Here is a 26,181-nt window from a genome sequence, read left to right as displayed (position 1 = left end):
GTAGTCCTGTCAGAATCGCAGTGCTGTACTTGATCACAGGGCCTGGAAATACTAAGAACAACTGAAGGACCCCCCTGGACTCCTTCTTTATCTCCATCATGTACTACCTACCCACTTTTTCCTTAGTAATCAGGATCAAGCACACCATTCTATGTATAGTAGCACCCTTCCTTGCCTTTTTATCCTGCTATGTGAGGAGTCCAAAGTGTCCACGGGGCAATTTAAACTTCCATTTGAATGTAATCGGTGCTGTGCCTCCAGCTTCATGCAGAACCTTCAGGTAACCAAGCATGAGTACTTTGTTCCTCAGTCAACTGCTCTTAAGAAAGTTCCCATGAGGCCATAAGTACAGACCGGGATTAAGGCAGTACTGTAACAGTGATGGAGAACACAGGCCTTTGTGCCACTTCTTCATGCCATTTGCTTGTTAAGATCCTGTTCTAGCCCAAACTCATGTATTTTACTTCCATTTAATGATGGAGGGGTGCTGTACACATCCAACTTTATGACTCTGTGGGCCAGACAATACCCAGTTCATGATGGGCAGCTCAGGCTACATGTTGACTTGCTGGCCCAGTAATGGGCTGAAAGCTGTTTTTCAAAAGGGGAGTAATTGACTGTAGAGGATGACAAAGTTTTGTTCCAATATCTTAAGGGTCTGCTTTTCAGTAGTAGGGGCCTGCCAAACACTCCAAGCTGCATCTCCATCTGTCACTAACACCTCAAGCATCATGGCTCAGCTGCATTCTATGTAGCCTGAGTGGCTGAGCGCCTTGCCTAGCAGCCTGAACATGCTGCAGAGACTTCTCTTCTTGTTTCCTACTCAAAGCTGGCCGCTTTTTGGGTGATTTGATCTACAGGCCACAGTAGCGAAGCCCAATGAGGGCTATGTTGCTTCCCAAATCCCACCAAGCCCACCAGGCATTGTGCCTCCTTTAAAGTTGTGGGAGACGCCAGATGTAGTAGCTGGGTTTTCACTTTATTCAGTATATCTCAACAGGCGCCACACCACTGACCCTTAAAAATTTCACTGAGGTGGACAGTGCCTGAATTTTTGACATGTTAATTACCCACCTTCTAGCACACAGATATTTTACCAATCAACCAAAGGAATTGATATTTCTTCCTTACTAGGTTCAATTAGCATACTGTCATCAATGTAATGGATCAGCATGACATTTTATAGATGGGAAAGGTGATGAAGGTCCTTGGGAACTACATTATGGAGAATTGACCTAATCCTGAGGGAGAGCTGTGAACATATACTGTTGACCTTGCCAGCTAAAGGGAAACTGCTTCTGATGGTCTTTCAAACCTGGAACTGAGAAACAAGGTCTGGTTAGACCAATAGCCGTATACCAAGTACCAGTAGTAGAAGTAATCTGCTCAAGAACAAAACCATCTATGGAACAGCAGCTGCAAATGGAGTCATCACCTAGATAAGCTTAGGACAATCCAATGTCATTTGCCAAGATCCATCTGATATTTTTGAACAGGCCAAACAGGTGAGTTAAATGGGGAAGTGATGGAAATCACCAACCCTGCATTCTTCCGGTCCTTGAGGGCAGCACAAATCCCTTCAGGAATGTGGAATGCTTTTGGTTTATGATTGCCCTAGGCTAGGGCAACTCTAGTGGCTTCCACTCAGCTCTTTCTACCATAATAGGCCTTATTCATATTTCAGATTCAATATGGGAGTTCAGTCCGTTGCTCAGTAGGTCTATTCTAATAGTGCATTCAGAAGTTGGGGGAATTACTACGGGATGGGTTTGGGGGCCCTCTGAACAAACCTGAGCTAACCAAAAACCCAAACCAAACTCACTGTCATTGGGTCAATGACACTTCATAGTAACTCTACAGAGAAGGGTAGAACTGCTCCCATGAGTTGCCCAGACCCTTTACAGGAGTAGAAAGCCCCATCTTTCTCCCAGCTGGTGGTTTAGATGGCTGACCTTGTGGACTACAGCCTGACAAGTAACCACTACACCACGAGAGCTCTGGTGAACCTGAGCTAAGACCCCATTAATAACTTAACCTCCATTATGTTTCCACTCCTACTGGTGGGCCTGCAAAATATTTTGGGCCTCCTGGGATTAATGTCAATCCAGAACCAGTGTGCAATAAGTCTGATGACCTCTGCTTCACCCACACCCACCCCCCTGCTGCCCTGGTGAACAGTTAACTCTTCTGAAGGGCTGGGGATTCCTTAGGGAAAGAGTAGGAGAAAGACTAATGGTATAAACCTTTGGTGGTGCAGTGGAGCTCTTCCTCAAAGTGATTCAGTCTCATTCAAAGGGGTGTGGATCTGTAAACTGGCTCACGCCTAGGAATTGATTACTGGCTCATGACTTTATTCTGGTGATTCAAGTTAGAATGTCATTCAACTACCTAGAATGTTTCAGCTTATTAGAGGTCAAGTAAATATTTAGTAGGCTTCCCATCGATTTCACCCCTAGGACAGCCTGCCTAAGTAGCCAACACTATAGGTCCAGAGAAGTCAGGCTAGTATGATTAGTATTTTGACTCTGCTGTTTATTATATTAACCACACCCATTTTGCTTCTGTTAATTAATCGAGTGCTGCCATTTGGCCCTTATCCCCAAGGGGCCCAATTAGCCCCATTTCAGGCAAATGTCTTGATTCACTTATGGCAGTCCTCTCTGTCAAGCCTGGCTGACATCAAGTAATAATCACAGGAGTCTTCAGAGATGATGGGGCTCCCTTCACAAATTTGTTTCTTACAGTTTTGGTAAAAGGTGTGTCCTTGGGGCATTTCCTTTTTGGGTCTATTGATTTATCCTGCCTGAGAAATACACTTTAACATGCTGATTTCCCTAAGCCTTTGGATACCTTCTTCTGTAATATACCAAGGTAGGTCACCTTGACTTAATTAAGGTCATCTTGAAAACCATATTTCAGTAAAACAACCAAACCAACTATTAGCTCCTTTCCTAATCTCTCTAGCTGAACCACTGAATTAAGAATCTGTACTTAGTGGACCGTTATTCTATACTCTTTATAACCATCCCAGCACATATTCTCCAAGTTTTTGTCTATACATAGTAGAAAACTTAAGCAATTTCTTAGAGGCATAGTGTAATTCTTCCCAGGTACACATCTTTAGGAATTTGCTGTGATTTAAGACCAGTTACAGGTCCAGGGTCAATCATTGGTGGGAGGGTGTTTTGTGGGAACACGCAGCAGTATCTTGCAAGGCATCTTCCTCAGGCAGTGCTCCACAAGCAGCGTCAGGTGCCATGTAAGCACACACAGGCTAATAGTCTCAAGTTGGGGGTGGGGTGGGAGATAATGGTGTTACTGAGAGCGGGTTAATCTCTTCATTTGGGAGGATTGGTTCAGGTTTCTGAAGAGGTTCAAAGGAATCTAGGTCTTCAGTGTCTCCATCTTCTGGATTTATCAGCCCACACACCCCATGCCAAGGTTCAAGTCCCACTTCTCTATGATCAGTGTTCTCACCCTACGAGTCTCAGATGAGATAAAGCTTTCTTTCACGCCAGAAGTAGGAAATTTGAGGTCATTTATTATGCATTTGAGTTGGGCTTCCAAAGTTCATCTCTTTTTACCAGTTTGTGTACTGTAAATAGTACCAACCAACCAGCCTCTCTGTACTTCTCATTCTGACAAAATTGTAGAAAGATATCAAATGTGTGATCACCCAAAGCTTCACTTCTCACCAACAATTCATCTGCCGGCAGTGCTCTTTTGGGTATTAGCTTTGCCACCTCATGCCATGGGGTACACGTGCCCACTTTACTAATAATGACAGACTCATCTTACTTACAGAGGCAAAAAGTGGAGTTCGTGGTGTTGTGAGATCTAATTAGACTTGAGAACCAATTTAGAACACTGATATTTATGATTTTGTACACTCCTGGTATCAAATTGCTGGTAGAGTTTTCCAGGGAAGCAAAACTGGTGATGCGTGTATGTGTGTAAAGAGATTTATATCAAGAAATGGATTACAGAGTTGTAGAAGCAGATGAGTTCAAGGTAACAGGTCAGATGTAAGCTGATGGCTTCTCTTACTTGTGAAGCTGGAGAAGCTGACAAGAAGAATGGAGCAGAGGGCCTAAAGGCTGGTGGGTAGAGCCGTAAATGAATCAAGGTCAGATGAATGAATCCAAGGTTGGCAGTTTGCTGATGTAATAGAAGAATGGTGAATCAGGTGCATGCTGCAGCTCTAAAAGTGGTTGGAGGGGCAAAAGACAGGTAGGCTATGCTTCAGATCTCTCTCTTATATAAAGGGCCACAATCCCAAGAAGGCATCATCAGGCTGTCACTTAACTGGTAGGTTTGGCTTTATCCCTAAATTCCTTCAGAAGTGCCTAAGCAACATAAACTCTATCTCAATTAGTGTCCAGTTGATTTAGTTTCTAGTTTTCTTAGTATTTCTGAAACAAGAAACACCTGGGTTCCACGAGGAGTCGCTGAAGGATAGTGAGCATTTATTATGCAGAATGAAGCTTTGCAAGGAAAATCACGTGTGTCTTCATACATTGTTAGTCATATGGAAAAAGATTAAACAAGTTTGAACAAAGTAATAAAACTGTGAGAAGGCAGAATTCAATAATATCGTTGCTAAAAATGCATAAACTTATTTGTTAAGGAAGGTACTCCCTTTTACTACCTTTGACAAGCAAAACCCAAGGCCCTTCTCTGAAGGAAGTTGTAGAAGGCTGCTCTTGTATTGTTTGGGGGAGTTACATTATGAATCCTCTGGCACTTTTTAGACTCTCTGCTTTTACTTTTTAGTGAGATTTCATGGAACTACTGGTTTTTAAACCAGTTTATACCAATCTAGGACATGTTACAGAGTCTGTGTCTGAAATAACTTTTAACTTCATAAGTAAATCTTAGAAAAAAATAGGGTCCTTTTTTCCCACTGGAAAATAGAAAGACTTCAGTATTCAAAGGCTCTTTCAAAAAATGATCTGTGAACACAGTTGTCCCAATTTCAGAAGACATGTAAAGGTTAATATATATTTCTGCTAAACGTTTTCACCAATTCCACAGAATATTTAAAGTCTCTCTGACTTATCTCAAACTATCTGAGAAGCCTGGCTTCTGAGGTCTATTAAACCCCCTGCTGTTTAACCCCTAGGAGACAGGCATGCTTTGTGGATATCCCTTGATTTATCCTGAGCATGTTTCAACTTGCAGAATCAATCTAACACCTTCAGATAAACTAATGGCCAAACGAAGCAATTCCCCGAGCTTTAACAAAAAAATAGATGGTTTTGTCATAAATATAACTTAGACATAAGCATTTCAGTTGCATGCTTTTGTAACTGCCAGTGAAATTAGGATATGAAATTTTAACTCCTGATTCTGGCCCTATAGCCCTGTCCTGCTCCCACCCCTACCCTGTCCTGTACTTCTTTGATTGGAGTGTATTTAGAAACAAACAAAACAACATGGAGATGTTTAGAGGGTAGAGTAATATATAGGTGTGTAGGAATATCTTTGTAAAACCTCTTAGCTATGTTGCTTTGATTCTGTTAAGCAAATACTCAGCCTCTGAGTTGATTCTGACTCATATTGAGCCTATAGAACAAAGTAGAACTATACCCTAAGGATTCTGAGACAGTAAATAATTACAGAGGTAAACAGTCTCATCTTTTTCTCACTGAGCACCACTTACCTAGTGGTTAGCAGCCCAAGATGTAGCCCACGGTGCCACCAGTTGTTTGTCAATTTATTGCACTGTGGTGGCCGGTGTGTTGCTGTGATGTTGGAAGTTATTTCACGGGAATTTCAAATAGCAGCAGGGGACCAGCAGGGTCACCCAAAGTAAACAGGCTTCAGGAGAGCTTCCAGAGTATGATGAAGACGGAATAGAGACTGGCCACTTCTGAGGATCTAGTCACTAAACACCTTATGCATAGAAGTGAAACACTGTCAGCTACTGTAACCCTTCTGAACAGAACACTGTCAGATAAAGTGCCAGCAGATGAACCTTCAGGTCCGATGGCACTGACCTCTCACAGTGCCGTGCGTGGAGGAAAGCCCGGCAGCCTCCATTTTCTCAGGGGCAGGATTAAAACCGGACAAATTTCTGCCAATACCTGCTAGTAATTTTAACTTGAAATGTATGAGCCCAGGAAAATTAGATGTTGTCAAAAATGAAATGGAAGACACAAAGATCAATATTCCAGGGATGACAGAGCTGAAATGGACTGGTATTGTTCACTTTGAATTAGGCAGTCCTATGGTTTATATCCTTCAGTATGGATTACAACTGAATGTAAAAATAAAAACCCCTTACCTCCTCAAAATTATAAAAGTGGGCATCCTCATAAGAAACAGAGAAAAGACTGAAGTTGTCAATGATTTCATCTTGCTTGTATCTACAATCAATATTCATGAAAGCAAAAGTCAAGAGATCAAATGACACATTGCATTGGGTATTCTGCTCCACAAAACCTTTTGAACGAGTTGAAAGTCGAAAATGTTACTATGAAGACTAAGGTGCGCTGGATTCAGACCTGCTCTATTCAATTACCTCACAGGCACGTGAAAGTGGGTCGTTGAATAAAGAAGATGTAAGAAGAATCAATGGTGCTGGTGAAGAGAACTGAAAGTAAGATGGAGACCCCCAAGATAGAATTTTGCAAAATTAATGCGTCCTTCATCACAAGCACCTTTTTTCAACAACACAAATGTCAACCTAACACATGGGCTTCTTCAGATAAAATAAACAGACATAAAACTGACTACATTTATGGGAAGAGAACATGGAGAAGCTCAAATCAGGCCAGGGACTGACTATGGAGCAGACCATCAACTTCTTATGTGTAAATTCAGGCTGAAAGTGAAGACCATTAAAACAAGACCACAGGAGCCTAAATACGACCTGCAGTATGTACCACCTGGATTTTGAGAGCATCTCAAGAACAGATTTGATGCACTGAACACGAATGACAGACAACCTAATGAGATAGGGGAGGAGATCAAGAACATTATACATGATAGGAAAGAAAGAAAAGATAAAAGAATCTGAAGCTCGTTTTAAATCATAAAGTCAGTAAGACACGGAATAAATTATGAGGTCAAGGAACTGAAGAGAAAGTTCAAAAGACAATTGGAGAATACAAAGTAAAGTATTATAATAAAATGAGTTAGAAAATTAAAACCTAAAGAGAACATGCTCAACATATATGAAATTGAAAACTCAAGAAAAAAAATCCAAGCCTTGAGTTGCAAGGAAGCATCCAAAGAAGATGGCAATAACACACAGAGTCACGGGGCCAAGAAGACTAGTCCACATTCAGCCATTTCAAGTAGTAGTGTCTAATCAAGCACCGGTAGCACTGAAGGAAGAGGTCCAACCTTCCCTGAAGGCATTAGGCAAAAACTAAGCCTAATTGATGGAATACCAAGTAACATGCTTCAACAAGCAGACGAGATGTTGAAGTACACTCATGTATACCAAGCCATTTTTGAAAGGCCAATTGACCAGAAGAAATCTATATTTGTACAAATTCCAAATAAAGATGAATCAACAGAATGTTCAAATTGTAGAATATCATTGATAGCACATGCAACTAAAATTTTGCTGCAGGTCAACCAACAATGCTTGCAGGAATGCATTGACAGAGCTGCCAGAGGTTCATGCCAATTTCAGAAAAGGTCATGGAACAAGAGCTCACCAGCACTGCTGATGTTAGGTGGATATTGACTCAAAGCAGATAATACCGGAATGATGTTTTCTAGACTGTGTGGACTATAAGAAGGGGAATTCCAAAACACTTCAGTGTCCTGATGTGGAACCTATACACAGATCAAGGGGCATTTGTGCTAACAGCTAACAGAACGAGGAAAAGCTTCTTGGTTTAAAATCAGGAAAGGTGTGGATCAGTTGTATCCTCCCACCATACATATTAAATCTGCTGAGCAAACAATCCCAGAACCTGAGCTATATGAAGAGCGCAACACCATAATTGAGGACGGCTTATTAACAACTTTGATATGCAGATGTCAAAACCCTGCTTGCTGAAAGTGAGGAGGCCTTGAAGTACTTGATGAAGAACGATTTCCAAATTACTGTAAAACTAACCAACCAACCAACAAGCTCACCGACTCAGGAAAGCCTTTAATGTAATGAGAACAAAAATTCTCACAACTGGACCAAAAGGAAACATCATGATAAATGGAGAAAAGACTGAAGTGGTCAAGAATTTCATCTTGCTTTGATCATGTTTGCAGCAGCCAAGAGATTAAATGGCATCTAGCATCAACTTATTCTGCTACACAAAACCTTTTTTAACAGATATTTGTAGATGTAAAGAAAAAACATTAAATCCTGTCTTACTCATTAACATATCCAAAACACTCTTGAGGAGGGTGAAAAGGGCCTATAAAATCCCCCCTTTAACAAAGTTCTTCCTACCAACTTCAAATAACTAAGCTGAAAACTCACTTTTCTCAGGGAATCAATGATGGTGGCAGGGATCACATGATTCGTTGAGTAGTTTGGTATGTAACTCTAGGAATCACAGATTTCTAGTTTTCTAATATGATGATGATTTTGTAAAACTTCATTATTTTAATGAAGATCCAATCAGTATGTAATTAAATGTGACTTTCAAAGGCAATTTAGTAAAATGACCATCAAAAGAAAACAATATTTTCTAGCTCTTTCCTTAAAGAATATGTGGTAGGCAGGCACTATCCACGCCACCACGATGTCATTAGTGACATGAGATAGTCATGATCTGAACGCTACTGCAGAAGCACTTTGTCAGGAATCAAATGACCAATGGATGTGATGCTTCATTAGGAAGCAAAAGGGAAAAGACACACGCTTGCTCAATACACATATAACTGATAAGTTACTGAAATTACTGTTCTCCAAACGGATATGGCAGTTCCTAATGTTTTCTGTCTTGAATGTAATCCTCTTTGGAAGTGCTGGTAGTCTCTTTGTAGATGTAATTAAAGTGTTCAAGATGCTGGATTCTTTGAAGAGATTTAGATTGAGAGATAAGTGGGTAAATGCATTGTGAAAGCAGAGACAGAGAATGGATGCACCTATAAGTCAAGGGACATAAAAAATTACTGGCAGCTGCCAGACACTAGGAGAATGTTATGGAACTGAGCCTGAACCCAAGCTGATTACAGATCTCCCTGCAGAGCTGCACTGCTACGGCGACTCACTGGGGCAGTCCTCAGCAATGAGGACAACAGCGTGTGGTTTCTTGTCTGCTTACACTGTTGCCTTCAAACGAAGTAAGAAACTAAGGATAAGAGAGCAAAGAAAAGCAGAGATCTTTAATTTTGAATAGAAAGTTACTAAAAGCACTTGAGCCTTTGACGCTAGCAAATGTAACTAGTACGAGTTTTCTTTTTAAAAAACAAAACAAAACAACCATGGTAGGAATCGATTGTTTATGAGATTTTCTAAAACTATATGTGCTCAGACCCATGTGAGATTAATGAATTAGAATTTCTAAGAATGAGACCAAGTCTTATGTGTGTGGTGTTTGTTTATATGAGGACACTTCAAAAAAAAAACAGAATCACAATGGTTTTATTTAATGTACTGACGTATTCATGTTAATTAACATTAATCTAGACGCAAATTTCTGAGATTTCTTTGCCTTTTGGCTCAAGATGTTTTGAAATAATCTTTTTTGTATTTCCTGTCTCAGATACAGAATAAGTTATTTTTCCAAGGTGCTATGCTTCTTTTGATGGAAATAGTATTTACTGACCATATTCTGGTTCTTTGCTTAGTTTTCATTGATTCAGAGTTTCTTTTTGTTTTAAAAGAATATTTTTAGTGAGGATATACAAATCAAAACACATACCAATTTAACAATTTCTATATGTACAATTTAGAGACTTTTATTACATTGTTCATGTTGTGACACCTTTCTCACGCTCCTTTTCTGAATTGTCTCACCATCATTAACACTCCCTCATCAGCTCCTCATCTACACTTTTAAATCCCTGTTGTCCATTTGATCAGATATGGGTAATTCTTTAAAAGAACCTAATGCTGAAGGCAGATATTCTTTTGTTTTGTTTTAAACGTTTTATTAGGGGCTCATACAACTCTTATCACAGTCCATACATATACATACATCAATTGTATAAAGCACATCTGTACATTCTTTGCCCTAATCATTTTCTTTTCTTTTTTTACATTTTATTAGGGACTCATACAACTCTTATCACAATCCATACATATACATACATCAATTGTATAAAGCACATCCATACATTCCCTGCCCCAATCATTCTCAAAGCATTTGCTCTCCACTTAAGCCCTTTGCATCAGGTCCTCTTTTTTTTCCCCATCCTCCCCACTCCCCCCTCCCTCATGTGCCCTTTGTAATTTATACATCGTTATTTTGTCATATCTTGCTCTATCCGCAGTCTTCCTTCCCCCACTTCTCTGCCGTCCCTCTCCCAGGGAGGAGGTCACATGTGGATCCCTGTAATCAGTTCCCCCTTTCCAACCCACTCACCCAGTTATTTGCTGATTAAGCTAAATAGTAGAGAACACCCTTCAAAATGGGGATGTATTCAGATTTATAATACATCACATGCGAAATTATGAATAGAAGGGCTGTATTAATTAACTACAACTCAGTAGAAATCAGAAAAGGCTCTTAAACGTGCACTTGAACACAGAGTAAAGTGAGTGGAAGATATGATGAATTAAAGAGCTTTACAGAAAATATTAAAAGATAGAGAATACAAAGTAAAGTATTAAAATGAAATGTGTACAGAACTTGAAATAAAAACCAGAAGGATGGAATATGCTCAGAAAATCTCAAGCTGAAAGAACTGAAAAATAGATTCAAACCTCAGGTTGCAATATTGAAAGAACTGGACTCACCTCTCCCCCAAAATATCAATTTCAAGCAAACAATAGGCATGTCTACAAGGTTTTAATAACACTAGCAAGGTGTGCCCTTCTGGGGAAATCATAAGCCAAACCTATCATTTGAAGACATCTTTAAAACCAGCAGTTGTTGATATTGTTATCAGGTCCCAGCAATTCTGCTACAACTCACAGCAACCTTAAGTACAACAAAATTAAACATTGATGGCAGTGCTGTACCATCCTCACACTTGTTGATACATGTGAGCCTTGGTCAATGTCTTCCTCTTCTGCCCTGAAAGGCCACTTTAGCAGGCACGCTGTCCTTTTCCAGGTACTGGAACTTCCTGATCACATATACAAGAAACTGTTTACAGTTTCAGTACTATTTCACAGTAGAAAAATGCAAAGTGTGGAGCGCTTGGGGGACAGCCCATTATTTTAAGATGAATGTAGAGCAGAAGATCGAGTATAAGGGAATCTTAAAGAACACAATTCAAATTTTTAAAATCTTTTTTGGAAAATAAGGTTGATTTTCTTGTATTCGAGACCATATTATATTTTGAGTCTAATGTGATAGTGATATACCTTTAACCTACCACACTTCTGTATAATCAATTTCCAAAATTACTAAACATTTTAAAAAACATATGCTGATATGAAGGGATTTAAGAATTCATTGGAAAAAGGAATTGAAAGATAATGAAATTTTTCCATGAACTTTCTGAAAACCCATTTAAAGTCTTTATACTTATCTCCTTCATTAAAATTACAGTATAAAGTAGTACTTGTTTATATTTTCCTTAAAATTTTAAGAATTTGGTAATTCAATTTAATTTTTGTTTGAATCATATAGAACAGCGCTGCCTAAAGTGGACACCAGCACCCGGAGGGTGCTGAAATGATCCAGCTGGGTTGCAGAAGCAGCTACCTATGTTCTGTCCTGGATTATGAGCTGTAGCAAAAATCCCTGGTGGCATAGCAGGTTACATGTTGGGCTGCTAACTAGGAAGTCAACAGCTTGAAAGCACAAGCTTCTCAGCTGGAGAAAGATGAGGCTTTTTGCTCCTATAAAGACATAGCCTTAGACACCCACAGGGGCAGTTCCACACTGTCCTATACAGGTTGTTATACGTATAGACATAGCCTTAGAAACCCACAGGGGCAGTTCTATACTGTCCTATATGGTTGTTATACATATAGACATAGCCTTAGAAACCCACAGGGGCAGTTCCACACTGTCCTATGTGGGTGTTATACATATAGACATAGCCTTAGAAACCCACAGGGGCAGTTCCACACTGTCCTATATGGTTGTTATATGTATAGACATAGCCTTAGAAACCCACAGGGGCAGTTCCACACTGTCCTATATGGTATCGACTTGCTGGCAATGAATTGGTTCTTTTGTTTTATGGACTATAAACGTTTTTTAATTACCAGGGCATGATGGTGCTGAGTGCTATTTTTCCTTTCTGGTAAGGGGACTAAATAAGTTTGGGAACATGTGATTCGGATTCCGTATCCTTTAGGTCTATGCAATTGTCACGGTCACCTTCCCAGTCTCCTTGTGCAAAATCTCCTGTCTCCTGAAGGTGACAGATGCCCACATCTGAACTTTTCCTAGCACATCTCATATCATATGGACTAAATACTAGAATTACACAATAGTTTATGTTCTGATACACCATGGTATTAAGAGATGAACTTTATGTCCATACAGCAGCAGTAGGCAATATTTTGTTCTGTTGTATAAAGGGTTCTATGAGTCGGAACTCATTTAATTGCAGGTAATATTTCATGATAATCATTATATAGTAATATTCTCAAGCTAAAATAAGTATTAAATAATCAATTGCTCTCATTTTAATAATTCCTTATAACCATATAGTACAAAAATAAAACCAAAGTGACAACATTTGTCAATTTACGGATTAAGCATGTAGGGGTGGAGTCTAGACTGTCAATCAGGTCATAGACAATGAGGCTTCTGTGTGGGTATAGCCTTCCCCTAAGGAGTCTGGGAATTCTGGTATTTCCTCCTTGGAGGTGGGAGACTCTTTTCACACCCTGGGAGACATAGCAGCTGACAAGACACATGGACACACACTGATGCAGCCCTGGATGCAGAGACCCCTTGCCAGTGCTGAGATGTTTCCAATGTCACTGAATCCAAAGACTTTCTATCCACTGGCCTGTGATCTTCTACATTTGGCATCATTGCATGTGTTTTGTGAGTCTGAAGAGGACTTTGTAGATTGGTATTAGACATATGGGCTAATATCGGACTTTTGGACTTGATCTGGACTGGGCTGGGATGTTTTCTCAATGCTCAATTACTCTTGTATATAAACCTCTTTTTTTAAGCACCTATGAGTCTCCCTGGATTTGTTTCTCTAGTCTACCCAGACTAATACAACAACACCCCCCCCTTTATTTCCTAGAATTAATCTAGAGAGCCTTCAAAGCACACAGAAATATATGCACAGGGTATGTCATTTTATGTCTGAGAGACTTGTAATATTTTTAGAAAAATAGACTAAAACCTGCAGGCTGAACAGACACGGCGAGGAGAGGAGTTTATGTACATACAGGCTTGACAGAGATATTTGTACATGATTTCTTACCTTTGCTGCCAATATGCCCATGACTATGGTAGTTACAATCTCTCACAGCCATCAAGTCAATTCGGATTCACAGTGACCCTATAGTGTAGGGTAGAACTGCCCCTGGAGGTTTGTGAGACTGTAACTGTTTATCACGGTAGAAGGCCTCATTTTTCTCCCTTGGAGTAGCTGGTGGTTTCAAACTGCTAACCTTGTAGATCACAGACCAACGAGTAACTACTAAGCCACCAGATTATGAAAACTTATTAGACACAATCAAATACCTTGAAGGTTTCTGGGCCTGGGGGATTAGGACTGCAGTCTCGGGGGACACCAGCTAGGTTGACATAACAGTACACAGAGATGATGCAATGCTTTATATCCCACTTTTGGAATGGGTCTTAAAAGCTCAAGAGCAGCCGTCTGAAGTGCAACTATTGGTCTTTCTCTGTCTGTAGGAGTAAGAAATGGACTAGGTGAACCTATCTCCATGTCCAAGAGATTAGAAGAACTAGATGACCATTACAAACTGCTATGAAAGCTATACCATTAGGGGGTCTGGGAGCAAAATGTAGAACAAAACTCAAAATCATAAGAGACTATGCTTACTGGCTGAATAGAGACTTGTGAAACATGAGGCTATATGGTCCTTAGCCACTGCTCCTTTGGGTCTGGAATTGAACTCATCAGAATGGCTCAATTTTCAATGAAACAAATCTAAGAGGAGAAATTAGTAATAATAGTAGTAAGATGTGCACACCTTAGAATAGCCTATGATTTGGAATCAAAAGGGCAACATTAATTGAGGCTCACCTAAGTTTATGTGAAGGAGCACACCAGCTTGTGTGATCCAAGGATTATAAATAATAAAATCCAAATCTGATGGAGGGAATGGTATTAGAGCTTAAATTGTGAACACTGGTTTGCAAAAGGCTCTGGATGACAGTGGAAGCCCCAAACCCATTTGTAGGGTCCACACATGGATTAAACTGCGCTTGAGTCAGTCCCTTCAATCATAGCTGAGGGATGTGAATGTCCTTGTTATGCAGCATGTACTGGGACCATGGATTATGGGAGTCACAGTTAGGATAAAATTTTCATCATTTGATCTCCCTATCAGCCAATTCTAAATTGGTTCTTGTTTTTAATTTTTTTTGTTGTTGTTGCTTTCATTTCAATTGAGGTTTTTCTCTGTTTTCCTTTGTGTTGCTGCTGGGGTTTTGTGGTTGTTGTTTTCTGGTATATGGCAGAATAGATAATCCTGCATAGATAAATGTATAGAGACAGTACCTGGATTAATGGCTTCTTAGGGTAATGGCAGAGGAAGGTGGGGCTAAATAGGGAACTAACAGAAATCAATACAAGAAAGAAGACAGTGCTCTAAAATCAACTGCTGTGATAATTGTACCACTCTTCTTAATATGATTGAACTATTACATTGTAGGATGTGAATTATATGCCAATAAAACTTTTAAAAAATCTTTTTTTATTGGGGGTTCTTACAGCTCTTATAATATTCCATACTTCAACTGTACCGACCATCCTTGTACATCTGTTGCCATCATCATTTCCAAAACATTTCCTACTGGAGCCCTTGGTGTCAGTTCTTCTTTTACCCCCTCCCTCGCACACCCCCTTATCAATCCTTGATCAATTACATATTATTATTATTTCATATCTTATACTGTCCATTGTTTCCCTTCACCCACATTTCTGCTATTTTTCCCCTTCGGGGGTTGGGTGAGGGGACCAAAGCATTTGCCCAAGGGCAATTTTTTTTTTTAAATTGGGAAAGAAAGAGGCACAGACACAGGAAACACAAGGAGAAAATAGGAAAAGTGACACTACATTGAGGAGGCTGCAATGGATGAATATGAATTGTTGAATTTGAACCGATGATCTCTATAAACTTCCACCCAATTCAGAATAAAGAGTTGTTTCATGAACTTTTGAACTCCCTTGAGAGGGACTTGACCACCAGCTGTTTTTGTTAGTTGTAGTGGGTTCAGGAACCAATCCCAACAGATACTGAGGAAAATTGTATGAGGAATCTTATAAAGAAATATTGATCCTTGGTTAAGACTGATATTTTTGCACTGACATCTTTAGCTACATAGTAAGCTTACTGACAATAAAGCAAACTTAGTTTAATTATGAGTTTCTCCAGAATTTGCTATTTTTTTATTGATTTATTTTCTTCACATGCACATACTGTAACATTTAACATGGGGATACTTGGAACAATCTTTATAGAGAGAAATATTTCCCTACTAATATTTCTAAGATAGAAATAATATAGCTTCAAGAAAACACCTTCAACAAAATGATAAGATTTTGTTTTCTTTTTTTGCATAGTCCTCTTACCTCCAAAAAGATGAAAAGCTTTTCTGCAGCTTGGTAGTGGCCATTTTGCAGAGCTGGATTTCTGAAAACTTTGTTTTATTTTTAAATATTCTTTAGTAAAAAATGTTTTTGTAGCATTGTTCAGTTCTAAAATAAATCAAAATAAAGTTATATTTTAAAATATTTACTGGGCAAATGGTTTATTTGGGTAAGAACAAAAATTCAAATATTTTTAAGACAGGTAGAACAAAAGTTAATTCAGCCCGTTTTTAATACGAAATTCACATTTTATTCAAGTTTGACACATGTCCTTATTAAACATACATCTAGGTTCCTGTCTATTATAAGCTTTGGCAAAATTCAAAACCTATTCTCCCACCTCCTCCATATTATTGTCTTTTTAAAATTCAGTATCCTTATAAAAGTCATAAAAATGAATTTCTGTAAATGAATGACTGTGAATGATATCATCAAAATATTATGTACTGCAGCATATTACCAATGAAAATATGTAAAAAAACCTTAAAATCCAAATAAGTAAATATGGACATTGGTAGATGGTCAGATTGCTCAGATCTAGAATGTATCATATGCCCAAAACTAACTGTAATAGAAAATCTTTATTCAAGTCATGGAAAACAAAGCATGATCCAAGTATTGCTATTTTATAGACACACTTATGAGATATGAGTGCAAGTTAATTACTCACCTGGGAGGTAGCTAGGCTAAAATCAGAGAATATCAGAAAGATGATGAACTGTGTTATTAACTACGCAAAGGCATTTAGCTATGTGGATCACAACAAAATATGGTTACTATTGCTAAGAACTGGCAATCCCAACATTAAATTGTCTTTATGTGGAACCTGTACATAGACCAACAGACAAAACAAGGGGATACTACTGTGTCGTTTAAAATAGGGAAAGGTGTGCTTCAGTTTGTTATCTTTTCACCACACTCAGCATGCGATCTGTATGCTGAACAAATAATCTAAGAAACTGGACTATATAAAGAAGAATACCATAGAAAGTCTAAAGAATGACTCATTAAGAAACAGAAACATGCATATCAAACAACTTTGCTTGCTGAAAGCAAGGAGAACTTGAAGCATTTACTGATGCAGATCAAAGCTGTCAGTGTGCATTACAAGTCAATGTAAAGAAAACAAAAATCCTCACACCTGGACCAGTAGACAACATCATGATCATGATAAATAGGGAAAAATGAAGTTGCCATAGATTACAGCTTGCTTGCATCCATAATCAAAGATCATGGAAGCAAAACCCAAGAAGTCACAAGCTGTATTGCATTGGACAAATCTGCAAAGGGCAACTATGTAAAATATTAAAAAGCAAAGAGATTATATTGAAGACTATCAGTTTTGCTTCTTTGTTCCTTTTCGTTTTTTATATTTTGCATTCACTAGGGTTTTTTTTTTTAATTGCCATTTGGGTAAAAGTTTACAGAGCAAATTAGTTTTCCACGCAGCAATTTATACACACATTGTTTTGTTATGTTTGAATTTTAAAAATTGTTATATTGACATAATTTGCATATCATACAAGTAAATGGTTAAAATACATCCAAAAGAACTGGATAATCATAACCATGAACAATTTTGGAACATTTTCTTTATTCTTGCATACATTACATTCCTTAGTTTTTATCTCCAACTTATATGCACTGATTCTTTATCTCACAGTTTCATCCTCTGTGAAGCTTTTGTAAAGTATGCTATCTCATTGTCACTGAGTCGACACGGACTCAAAGAGACCTTATAGGACAGAGGAGAATCGCCCCTGTGGGCTTGAGAGACCTTAATCTTTGCTTTGATTTTACTTTTTTGTCTTTTTGCTCATGAAGAAAGACAGAATAGTACATAGTTAATATATTGAGAAGAATTTGTATCTGGATAAAAATAAAAAAATTTGAACAAATATGAAGTAACTCACAAGATACACCAAATCAATTCATGGGAAAGAAAATATTACAATCTCTGATACTAGATATTTAAATGTCAAGATGGTTCAGTTAAAATACATGACAAACGATCAACACATTACTTTTTGTAATCTGATGAACATAGAATAACACATTATGCTTTATGTGACTTCCAGTAACTTTTTAATAATAATTTATATGGCATTTAGAAATATAATGTAGCCTTCAAAATCATCTGACAATCATGTTAGTAAAATAGAACAGTTACCTGTCTGGAAAAAGACTCTAGAAATAATTGTTCGACACAAAGGGCAGGGAGTGCTTGCAGGATTGTCTTTGGCGAGTGTCCGTAAGCAGGGCTCACAGAAGATGTGGTGGCAAGGGTAACACATATAGGGATTGAAGTAAACATCCAGACACACTGCACAGATGTAACTTTCTTTGTCGTTTGTATATTCATTGTCATCATTTGTCCTCATCTCATTATTCAAAGTCTGAAAAAGCAAAAGCACAATTTCTTAGTTCAATATGAGACTGGTTTTCTCAGAAAAGAACTGTTGACTCCACATTTTCTTAAAATGAATGAAGATATTTATGATAATCACATTAAGTTCCTATAAAAGAGTCAAAGGACAGAAATTTATTCCTATAAAGTGAGAATAAACTAATACATAAGATATACATTTTTTCTTTTTGGTACGTGAAATGTGAAAATAAATGTAAACACATTAAGTATATAAGTATTTCTACCCAATGCTGTTGAAGTACCTGTAGGTGAACCGCTCTCAGGATTGCAGATGCCCTTCCATCCTACCCAGCCACAGCAAACAAAACATCTCTGCAAGAAGTAAACTGGGAACACGTAGTACTCGTATTTCATCATGGGAAGTACATAAGGCATCTTTTGTTTGTCATTTTACACTTTCTGGGACTTCAAAGTTGAGAAACAGACAAAACTGAAATATATCTCTGGAGGTGATGTGGCAGAGAAACTTACAGTGGTTCTGGATTAGTCTCTGAGCTGGAGAAAAAAGGTCACCCTGCCACCCTCAACAGCAAAGAAGAGCATAATTAAAGAGAGGCTATTGAGAAAGAGGTAGTGGACTAGGAGCTCAGAAAGGAGACTCAAAAGGTCAGGCAATAGAATTCCTAAACTCAGTTTCTTCCCTTGTGAGGTTGCAGTCAAGAGGAAAAGCCCGGCGCACAGCAAGGGCAGAATAACTGTCATCAGCAGGCTCCCTCTTCTTCCTCACACACTCTCCTCTCGGTTCCTCAACTCTCCTTTGCCTTTCTTCCAGCCTCTTTCTTTCATTCCTCCTGCTCCCCCTCCACCTTGTCCTCCTCCTCCAGAAACCCTGTTGTTCTTGCTAAAATCTTGAGAACAGTTCCCAAGCCAGCCCTGGACTCAGTACAGTGGAGCATATTGGAAGTGCACAGGGTGAATTTTTTCCTCCTCACATTGTTTTTAGTACAAAATATAGATCAATGATTAACATTTCAGTGGGCTTTGGATTTATGAAGTACTTAAAAGTGGCAGGAAATGCAAAAGCTACATAAATAAGGTAAACACAGGGTAACAAATACAGACAAGTCTTCTTATTGGGTAAACTATTGTTTGATTTATCCAGACAGCATTGCTTCTTTGCACCTTCCTCTTGGTGCCGCTTGTTGGTAATTTCTCCTGTACTTTTAACTGGGCTGTCTGATTTTTCTTACATTTTTTCCCACAGACTTATAGGCATTACTACTTCGGCTACTTGTTGTAACTAATTATTCCAGTTATCTGAATGCAACTATAAAGAATTTTCAGTAAATAATTGGGGAAGCTGGATTATATGAAGAATTCTGTACCCAGGACTGGAGGATGGCTTATTACAACCTGTAATTTGCAAATGAAAGAATCTTTCTTGCTGAAAGTGAGAACTTGAAGCACTTGCAAATGTACATCGAGTGCAGCCTTCACTAGAGATTACAACTTAATGTAAAGAAGACCCAAATTCTTACAACTGGACCAGTAGGCAACATCACGATTAACTGAGAAAAGACAGAAGTTGTCAAGGATTTCATCCTGCTTGGATCCACAATCAATGCTCAAGAGATCAAACAATGCATTGCACTGGGTAAATCTGCTTCCTAAGAGCTCTTTAAAGTGTTGGAAAGCAAGGATCTTACTTAGAAAACTAAGGTCAGCCTGACCCAAGATAGGTTTTTCAATCATCTCAGAGGCATGTGAGAGTTGGACACTGAATAAGGAAGACAAGTAAAACCTTGGCATTTGAAATATGGTATTGGCAAAGAATCTTGAAAGTACCATGGGCTGTTAAAATACAAACTCACATTTGCTGGACATGTTGTCAGGAGAGACAAATCCCCCGAGGACACCATGCTTGGTAAAGTGAAAGGGCAGTGAAAAAGAGGAAGGCTCTAGATGAGAAAGACTGACAAGGGAGACCACATCTATTGGCTCAAACAAAGGAACACTTTGGCGGTTGGTGCAAGGCAGGGCAGTGTTTAGTTTTGTTGTGCATACGGTCACTATTACTTGGAACTGACTCAATGACACTTAACAATGGCAACAAGTAGTTTGCTTTTCATTTTCGATGCTCTGCTTTATGGCGTCTTTGGAAAAGAGAAGTGAAAGGACAAAAGAGGAAGGTCGTGTGTGAGACAGACTGACATGGCAGCTACAGCAATGGGTTCAGACAGAACAGCAGCAGCGGTGAGGATCATGCAGGACTGGTGGCATTCTGTTCTGTTGTACATAAGGTTGCTGTGCACACAGAATGAAGGAGTGGCCAGTCCTGTGCCATTCTCACAATTGTTCCTATGCTTGAGCCCAATGTTTCAGTCATCTTCCATATATATTTAAAACATTTTATTAGGGGCTCATACAACTCTTATCACAATCCACACATACATCAATTGTATAAAGCACATCTCTACATTCTTTGCCCTCATCATTTTCAAAGCATTTGCTTTCCACTTAAGCCCTTTGCGTCAAGTCCTCTTTTTTCCTCTCCCTCCCCGCTCCCCCTTCCTCATAAGCCCTTGATAATTTATGAATTATTATTTTGTCATATCTTGCCCTGTCCGGTGTCTCCCTTCACCCCCTTTTATGTTGTCCGTCACCCAGGGAGGAGGCCACATGTAGATCCTTGTAATCGGTTTCCTCTTTCCAACCCACTCACCCTCTATCCTCCCGTATCATCCCTCACACGTCTGGACCTGGATTCCCTGTGCCTCCAGCTCCTATATGCACCAGTGTACATCCTCTGCCCTATTCAGACTTTCAAGGTAGAATTCGGATCATGGTAGTTGGGGGGACGGAGGAAGCATTAAGTAACTGGAGGAAAGCTGTATTCTTCATTGGTGCTACATCACACCCTGACTGACTCATCTCTTCCCCTAGACCCCTCTGTGAGGGGATCTCCAGTCACCGACAAATGGGCTTTGGGTCTCCACTCTGCACTTCCCCCTTCATTCACTATGGGAAGGGGTTATATATGTAGATCGTTGCGATCAAGTTCCCTTACCTTCCCCTTCCCCTCCCCCTCCTGGTATCTCTACTCCCATTATTGGTCCTGAGGGGTTTATCAGTCCTGGATTCCCTGTGTTTCCAGCTCTGATCTGGTCTAACCAGATTTGTAAGTTAGAACTGGGATCATGATAGTTGGGGGGAAGGAAGCATTAAAGAACTAGAGGAAAGTTGTATGTTTCATCAGTGCTATACTGCACTCTGACTTGCTTATCTCCTCCTCCTGAACTTTCTGTAAGGGGATAGACAGTTGCCTAAAAATGGGCTTTGGGTCTCCATTCTGTACTCCCCCTCATTCACAATGATATGATTTTTTTTGTTCTTTGATTCCTGATACCTGATCCCTTCAACACCTTGTGATCACACAGGTTGGTGTGCTTCTTCCATGCGGGCTTTGTTGCTTCTCAGCTAGATGGCCACTTGTTTATCTTCAACCCTTTAAAATACCAGATGCTGTATCTTTTGATAGCCGGCCACCATCAACTTTCTTCACCAACTTTGCTTATGCACCCATTTTGTCTTTAGCAATCATGTCAGAAAGGTGAGCATAATGGAATGCCAGCTTAATGGAACAAAGTGTTCTTGCATTGAGGGAGTCCTTGAGTGGAGGCCCAATGTCCATCTGCTACCTTAATACTAAACTACAAATATATGCACAGAGATCTATTTCCCCATCATCATATATAAATATATTTACAAATGTCCATGTCTGTCTTTAGACGTCCACAAATGCCCTTTGCCTCCTAGTTTTTTCCTCTATTTCCTCTTATCCCTATGCTCAGCCCGAGGACAAGGGGACAAGTGATTCAAAATTGGTGGCCAGGATTGTGTAAGAAGCCTGGTAGAGCATGAGCAAGGGCAATGTCACTAAGAGGAAATACTGAAACCCAAATGTCTCTCAATTCTAACTCATTGCCCTTGTTCCCCATTCCCTTCTCATTTCTGTTTGGCAATTTAGGCTTTTACAACTAATTCACTTAAACTAGTTATTTAGGGTCTATGAAGTACTAGGTACTATTCAAGTCTTCAAAAATACGCTTTGGATTTTCTACTCTCATAAATGTCTAGTAAATGTTTAGAACAAAATATCTCCTTCAAAAAATGAAACCAAACTCACTGCCGTTGAGTAAATTCTGACTCATAGTCATCCTACCAGACAGGGTAGAACTGCCCCTATGGATTTTGAGTTTGTAATTTTTACAAACTTCCACAAAGCAGCTGGTGGTTTCACACTTAAGACCTTGTGGATTTCAGCCTAATGCATAACCACGGCACCAGCAGGGCTCATAAAAATGATATAAAAGCACAAAACAGAGATACTCAGTTATTTGGAATCAATAAATATTCCTTTTGAGACATGGCAATTAAGCTCGGATACTGTTAAAAACATTTTTGCTGTAAATGAAAGAAAATCCAACTCAAAGTGGCTCAAGCAACTAAAATGGAGTTTAGTGGTACAAGTAATTTAACACTCCAGAGGTATCTATAGCTTCAGGCAAGAACTAATTCAGTAGCTCAAAGGACATCTCTAATGACATTCATTTTCTTGGTTCTGCCGTCTGTGATGAGAGTTTATACTCAGACTTCACAGGGTGGGCCCCAGCAGCTTTAGTCTCTTATGTATGCTCCAAAAGGCACTGGCAGTTGAAAGTCTCATACTTTTATCATCAGATTATCCAGGGAAAGAGAAAGGGGTTCTTAGCTCATGTACAAGTTATGATAGTCATCTCTTGCATTGGCCTGAAGAGAGTCATTTGTTTGTTTATTCTTGGACAAATCATTAACCTCTGGGAAAACAGAAGACAATAAAACACATAAGCCAATTAGAGCTCACCCTATGACTGGAATTGAGTGCTTCTAGTACTTCTTCAGCTTGTTGAAACATTTCAATTGGTATTTTATCAATTCCTGGAGCCTTGTTTTTGGCTACTGTTTTTAGAGCCATTGAATATCTTCCTTTGGCACCATTGGTTCTTGCTCATATGCTACTTCTTGAAATAGTGGAGTGTCAAATAGTTTTTTTTTGGTACAGTGACTCTTGTGTATTGTTTATATCTTCATTTGATAATTTCTGCATCATTCAATAATTTGCCCCAGAGAATCGATCTATCAATGTTTCAACTTGAGGCTTTGAATTTTTTCCTTTAGTTCTTTCAGTTTAAGATATGCTGAGCTTGTTCTTCCCTTTTAGTTTCTAATTCTAGGTTTTTACACATTTCATTATAATTTTGGCTTTGTCTTCTTCAGCTGCTCTTTGAAAATTTCTATTCAGCTCCTTGACCTCACCCTTTCTTCCATCTTCCATTTGTTATAACTACCCCATTATTCAGTTTCTTTTGACAGCCACTTTTATATTTTATCTCTTTTCTGTTTTTTTAATGACCCTTTGCTTTCTTCATGAATGATGGTCTAGATGTCCTCCCACAGACATCAGATATTCTGTCATTAGTGTTCAATGTGTCAAATCTGTTCTTGAGATGTTCTCAAAATTCATGTGGGATAGACCCAAGGTCTATTTTGGCTCTCAGAGACTTGTTTTAATTTTATTGAGGTATATCCTGACCTTCCTTATGAGCAACTGATGGGATTCCAGTCAGCTCCTGGCATGGTTTTAGCTGCTGTTATTGAGTTTCTTCTTGTGTTTTCTTGTGTCAATTATATTCAGTATAGCTCATCTGGAGAATTCCATATGGATACTCATATCATTCTATAATTTGAGCATTTTGTTGGGTCATCCTTCTTTGGAATGGGTACAAATATGGATCACTTCCAATCATTTGTCCAAGTGGGTATTTTCCAAATTTCTTGGTATTGACAAGTGAAACATGTTGAAACACTAATGAAAACTTTCAATTGGCATTCCATCAGTTCCTGGAGACTTGTTTTAGGCTAAAGCTTTCAGTGCAGCTTGAAAGTTCTTCCTTCAGCACGATTGGTTCTTGCTCACATGCTACCAATTGAAATGCTTATATATATATTTTTTTTTTGGGGGGGCAGAGTGACTGTTTTCTTTCTACATACTTTTTAATGATAGTTTTATTGACATATCTCACACAGTACAATATATCCATTTGCATACAATTCTGTTGTTCAATCCCATTGGGTGCAGTTATTCAGTCATCGATGCTATCCGCTCCCCCCATCCCCTGCTCCCTTACTCTCAGGAAACCACGACTCCAGTCACTGTATTTGAGGGGTCATCCATCTTGACATTCATGTACCAGGGATGGTAAATACACAAATTAACATAAGCAATCTAACGTGGTCAGTGAGGTAAAACACATAAAAAATACCTTACTTGGAAGGGGAGGAAATATTAAAGAACTAGAGGATAGTTATGTAGTTCATCAGTGCCATACTGCATCCTGGCTCTATCATCACTTTGTATGGCCCTTCTGAAAGGTACTGACCAATCATCTTGCAGGTGGATTTTGGGTATTCATTGCATCCATATTCTTATCTTGTTCCATGTATTGTTCAATTATTTCCACCATTGGAAAAGGAGGAGGGAACCAACAAATCCAAGACAAGGGAACAACCAGAGATCTAAAGTCGATGGCCAGGAGGGCACAAAATGCCTGGTGGGGCTAGATCAAGTACAATGTAGTTGAGAGGAATGAAGGTTGAACATGATAGTGGGATAGGAGGAAAGTAAAAGGAAATGGAGGAAAGAACTAGGAGGCAAAGACATTTATAGAGGTATAAACATAGGCATGTGTATATGTAAATATATTAATATATAATGATGGAGATACAGGTCTATGTAGATATATTTATATATTAAGTATTGGGGTAGCAGATGGACATTGGGTCTCTAATCAACTCTCAATGTAAGAACATTTTGTTCTAATAACCTGGTGTTCTGTGATGCTTACCTTTCAGACATGATCACTGAAGACAAAATGGGTGCATAAGCTAATGTGGTGAAGAAAGTTGATAGTGCCTGGTTATTACAAGATATACTGTCTGAGATCTTAAAAGCTTGAAGTTAAACAAGCATTCATTTAGTAGGGAACAACAAAGCCCACATGGAAGAGTCATACCAAACCTTGTGATCACGAGGTGTTGATGGGATCTGGTGTCAGGCATCAGAAGACCCAAAATCAACAACCATTTTAATGCGAATGAGGCGGGTCAGAGTATAGACCCAAAGCCCAGCTGTAGAGGGTTGGACGTCCCTTCACAGAAGGGTCACGAGGAGGGGAGAATCCAGTCCGGGTGCAGTGTAGCACTGACGAAACACACAACATTCCTCTAGCTCTTAATGCTTCTTTTCCACCCACTATCATGACCCCAGTTATATCTTATAATCTGGCTAGATCAAAGCATGTACATTAGTATAGATAAGAGCTCTCAACATACAGAATCCAGAATAGATAAACACCCTCAGAAACAATAATGAGAGTAGCAATGCCATGAGAGTTGGCGGAAAATAGGGGGAGGAGGGGAAGAGGAAAAAGGGGGTACCAATCCTAATGATCAATGTACAACACCCCCGTCCCAGGGGGACAAACAACAGAAATGTGGGTGAAGGGAGACAGCAGTGTAAAATATGAAAATAAAAATAATTTATAAATTATCAAGGGTTCACAAAGGTGGGAGGGTGGGGGAGGAAGGGGACAAAGAAGGAGCTGATACCAAGGCTCAAGTAGAAAGAAAATGTTTTGTAAATGATGATGGCTGCATATGTACCAAAGTGCTTGAAACAAGTGACATATGGGTTGTTGTAAGAGCTGTAAGAGTCCCCAATAAAATGAGTTCTTAAAATTAAAAATAATTTCCCCATAGGATCTTTAAATATTGCAACTCAAGACTTGAATGTTTTCTTGAGTTCTTTCAGTTTAAGATATGCGGACTGTATTCCTCTTTTTTGTTTTCCTAACTCTAGGTCTTTGTTTATTTCA

The 26,181-nt window shown here is 39.1% G+C and overlaps 1 protein-coding gene across 3 annotated transcripts in view; it reads right to left on the bottom strand.

Moving 5' to 3' along the window:
• Window positions 1-26,181, bottom strand: part of RNF180 (ring finger protein 180) — a 213,746-nt gene that overhangs the window by 35,750 nt on the left and 151,815 nt on the right. For all 3 annotated transcript variants that reach the window (XM_075541079.1, XM_075541077.1, XM_075541078.1), the window contains 2 exons: window positions 18,011-18,236; window positions 15,823-15,948 (listed from right to left, as the gene is read on the bottom strand). In XM_075541079.1, the coding sequence (XP_075397194.1) occupies window positions 15,823-15,948; window positions 18,011-18,236 (352 nt within the window). The remainder of the gene's footprint in view (window positions 1-15,822; window positions 15,949-18,010; window positions 18,237-26,181) is intronic.

The sequence above is a fragment of the Tenrec ecaudatus genome, chromosome 2 (genome assembly GCF_050624435.1).
Source record: "Tenrec ecaudatus isolate mTenEca1 chromosome 2, mTenEca1.hap1, whole genome shotgun sequence".
Taxonomy (NCBI): domain Eukaryota; kingdom Metazoa; phylum Chordata; class Mammalia; order Afrosoricida; family Tenrecidae; genus Tenrec; species Tenrec ecaudatus.
The sequence above is the reverse complement of the archived record's forward strand: the minus strand, read 5'-3'. Positions and strand labels throughout refer to the sequence as shown.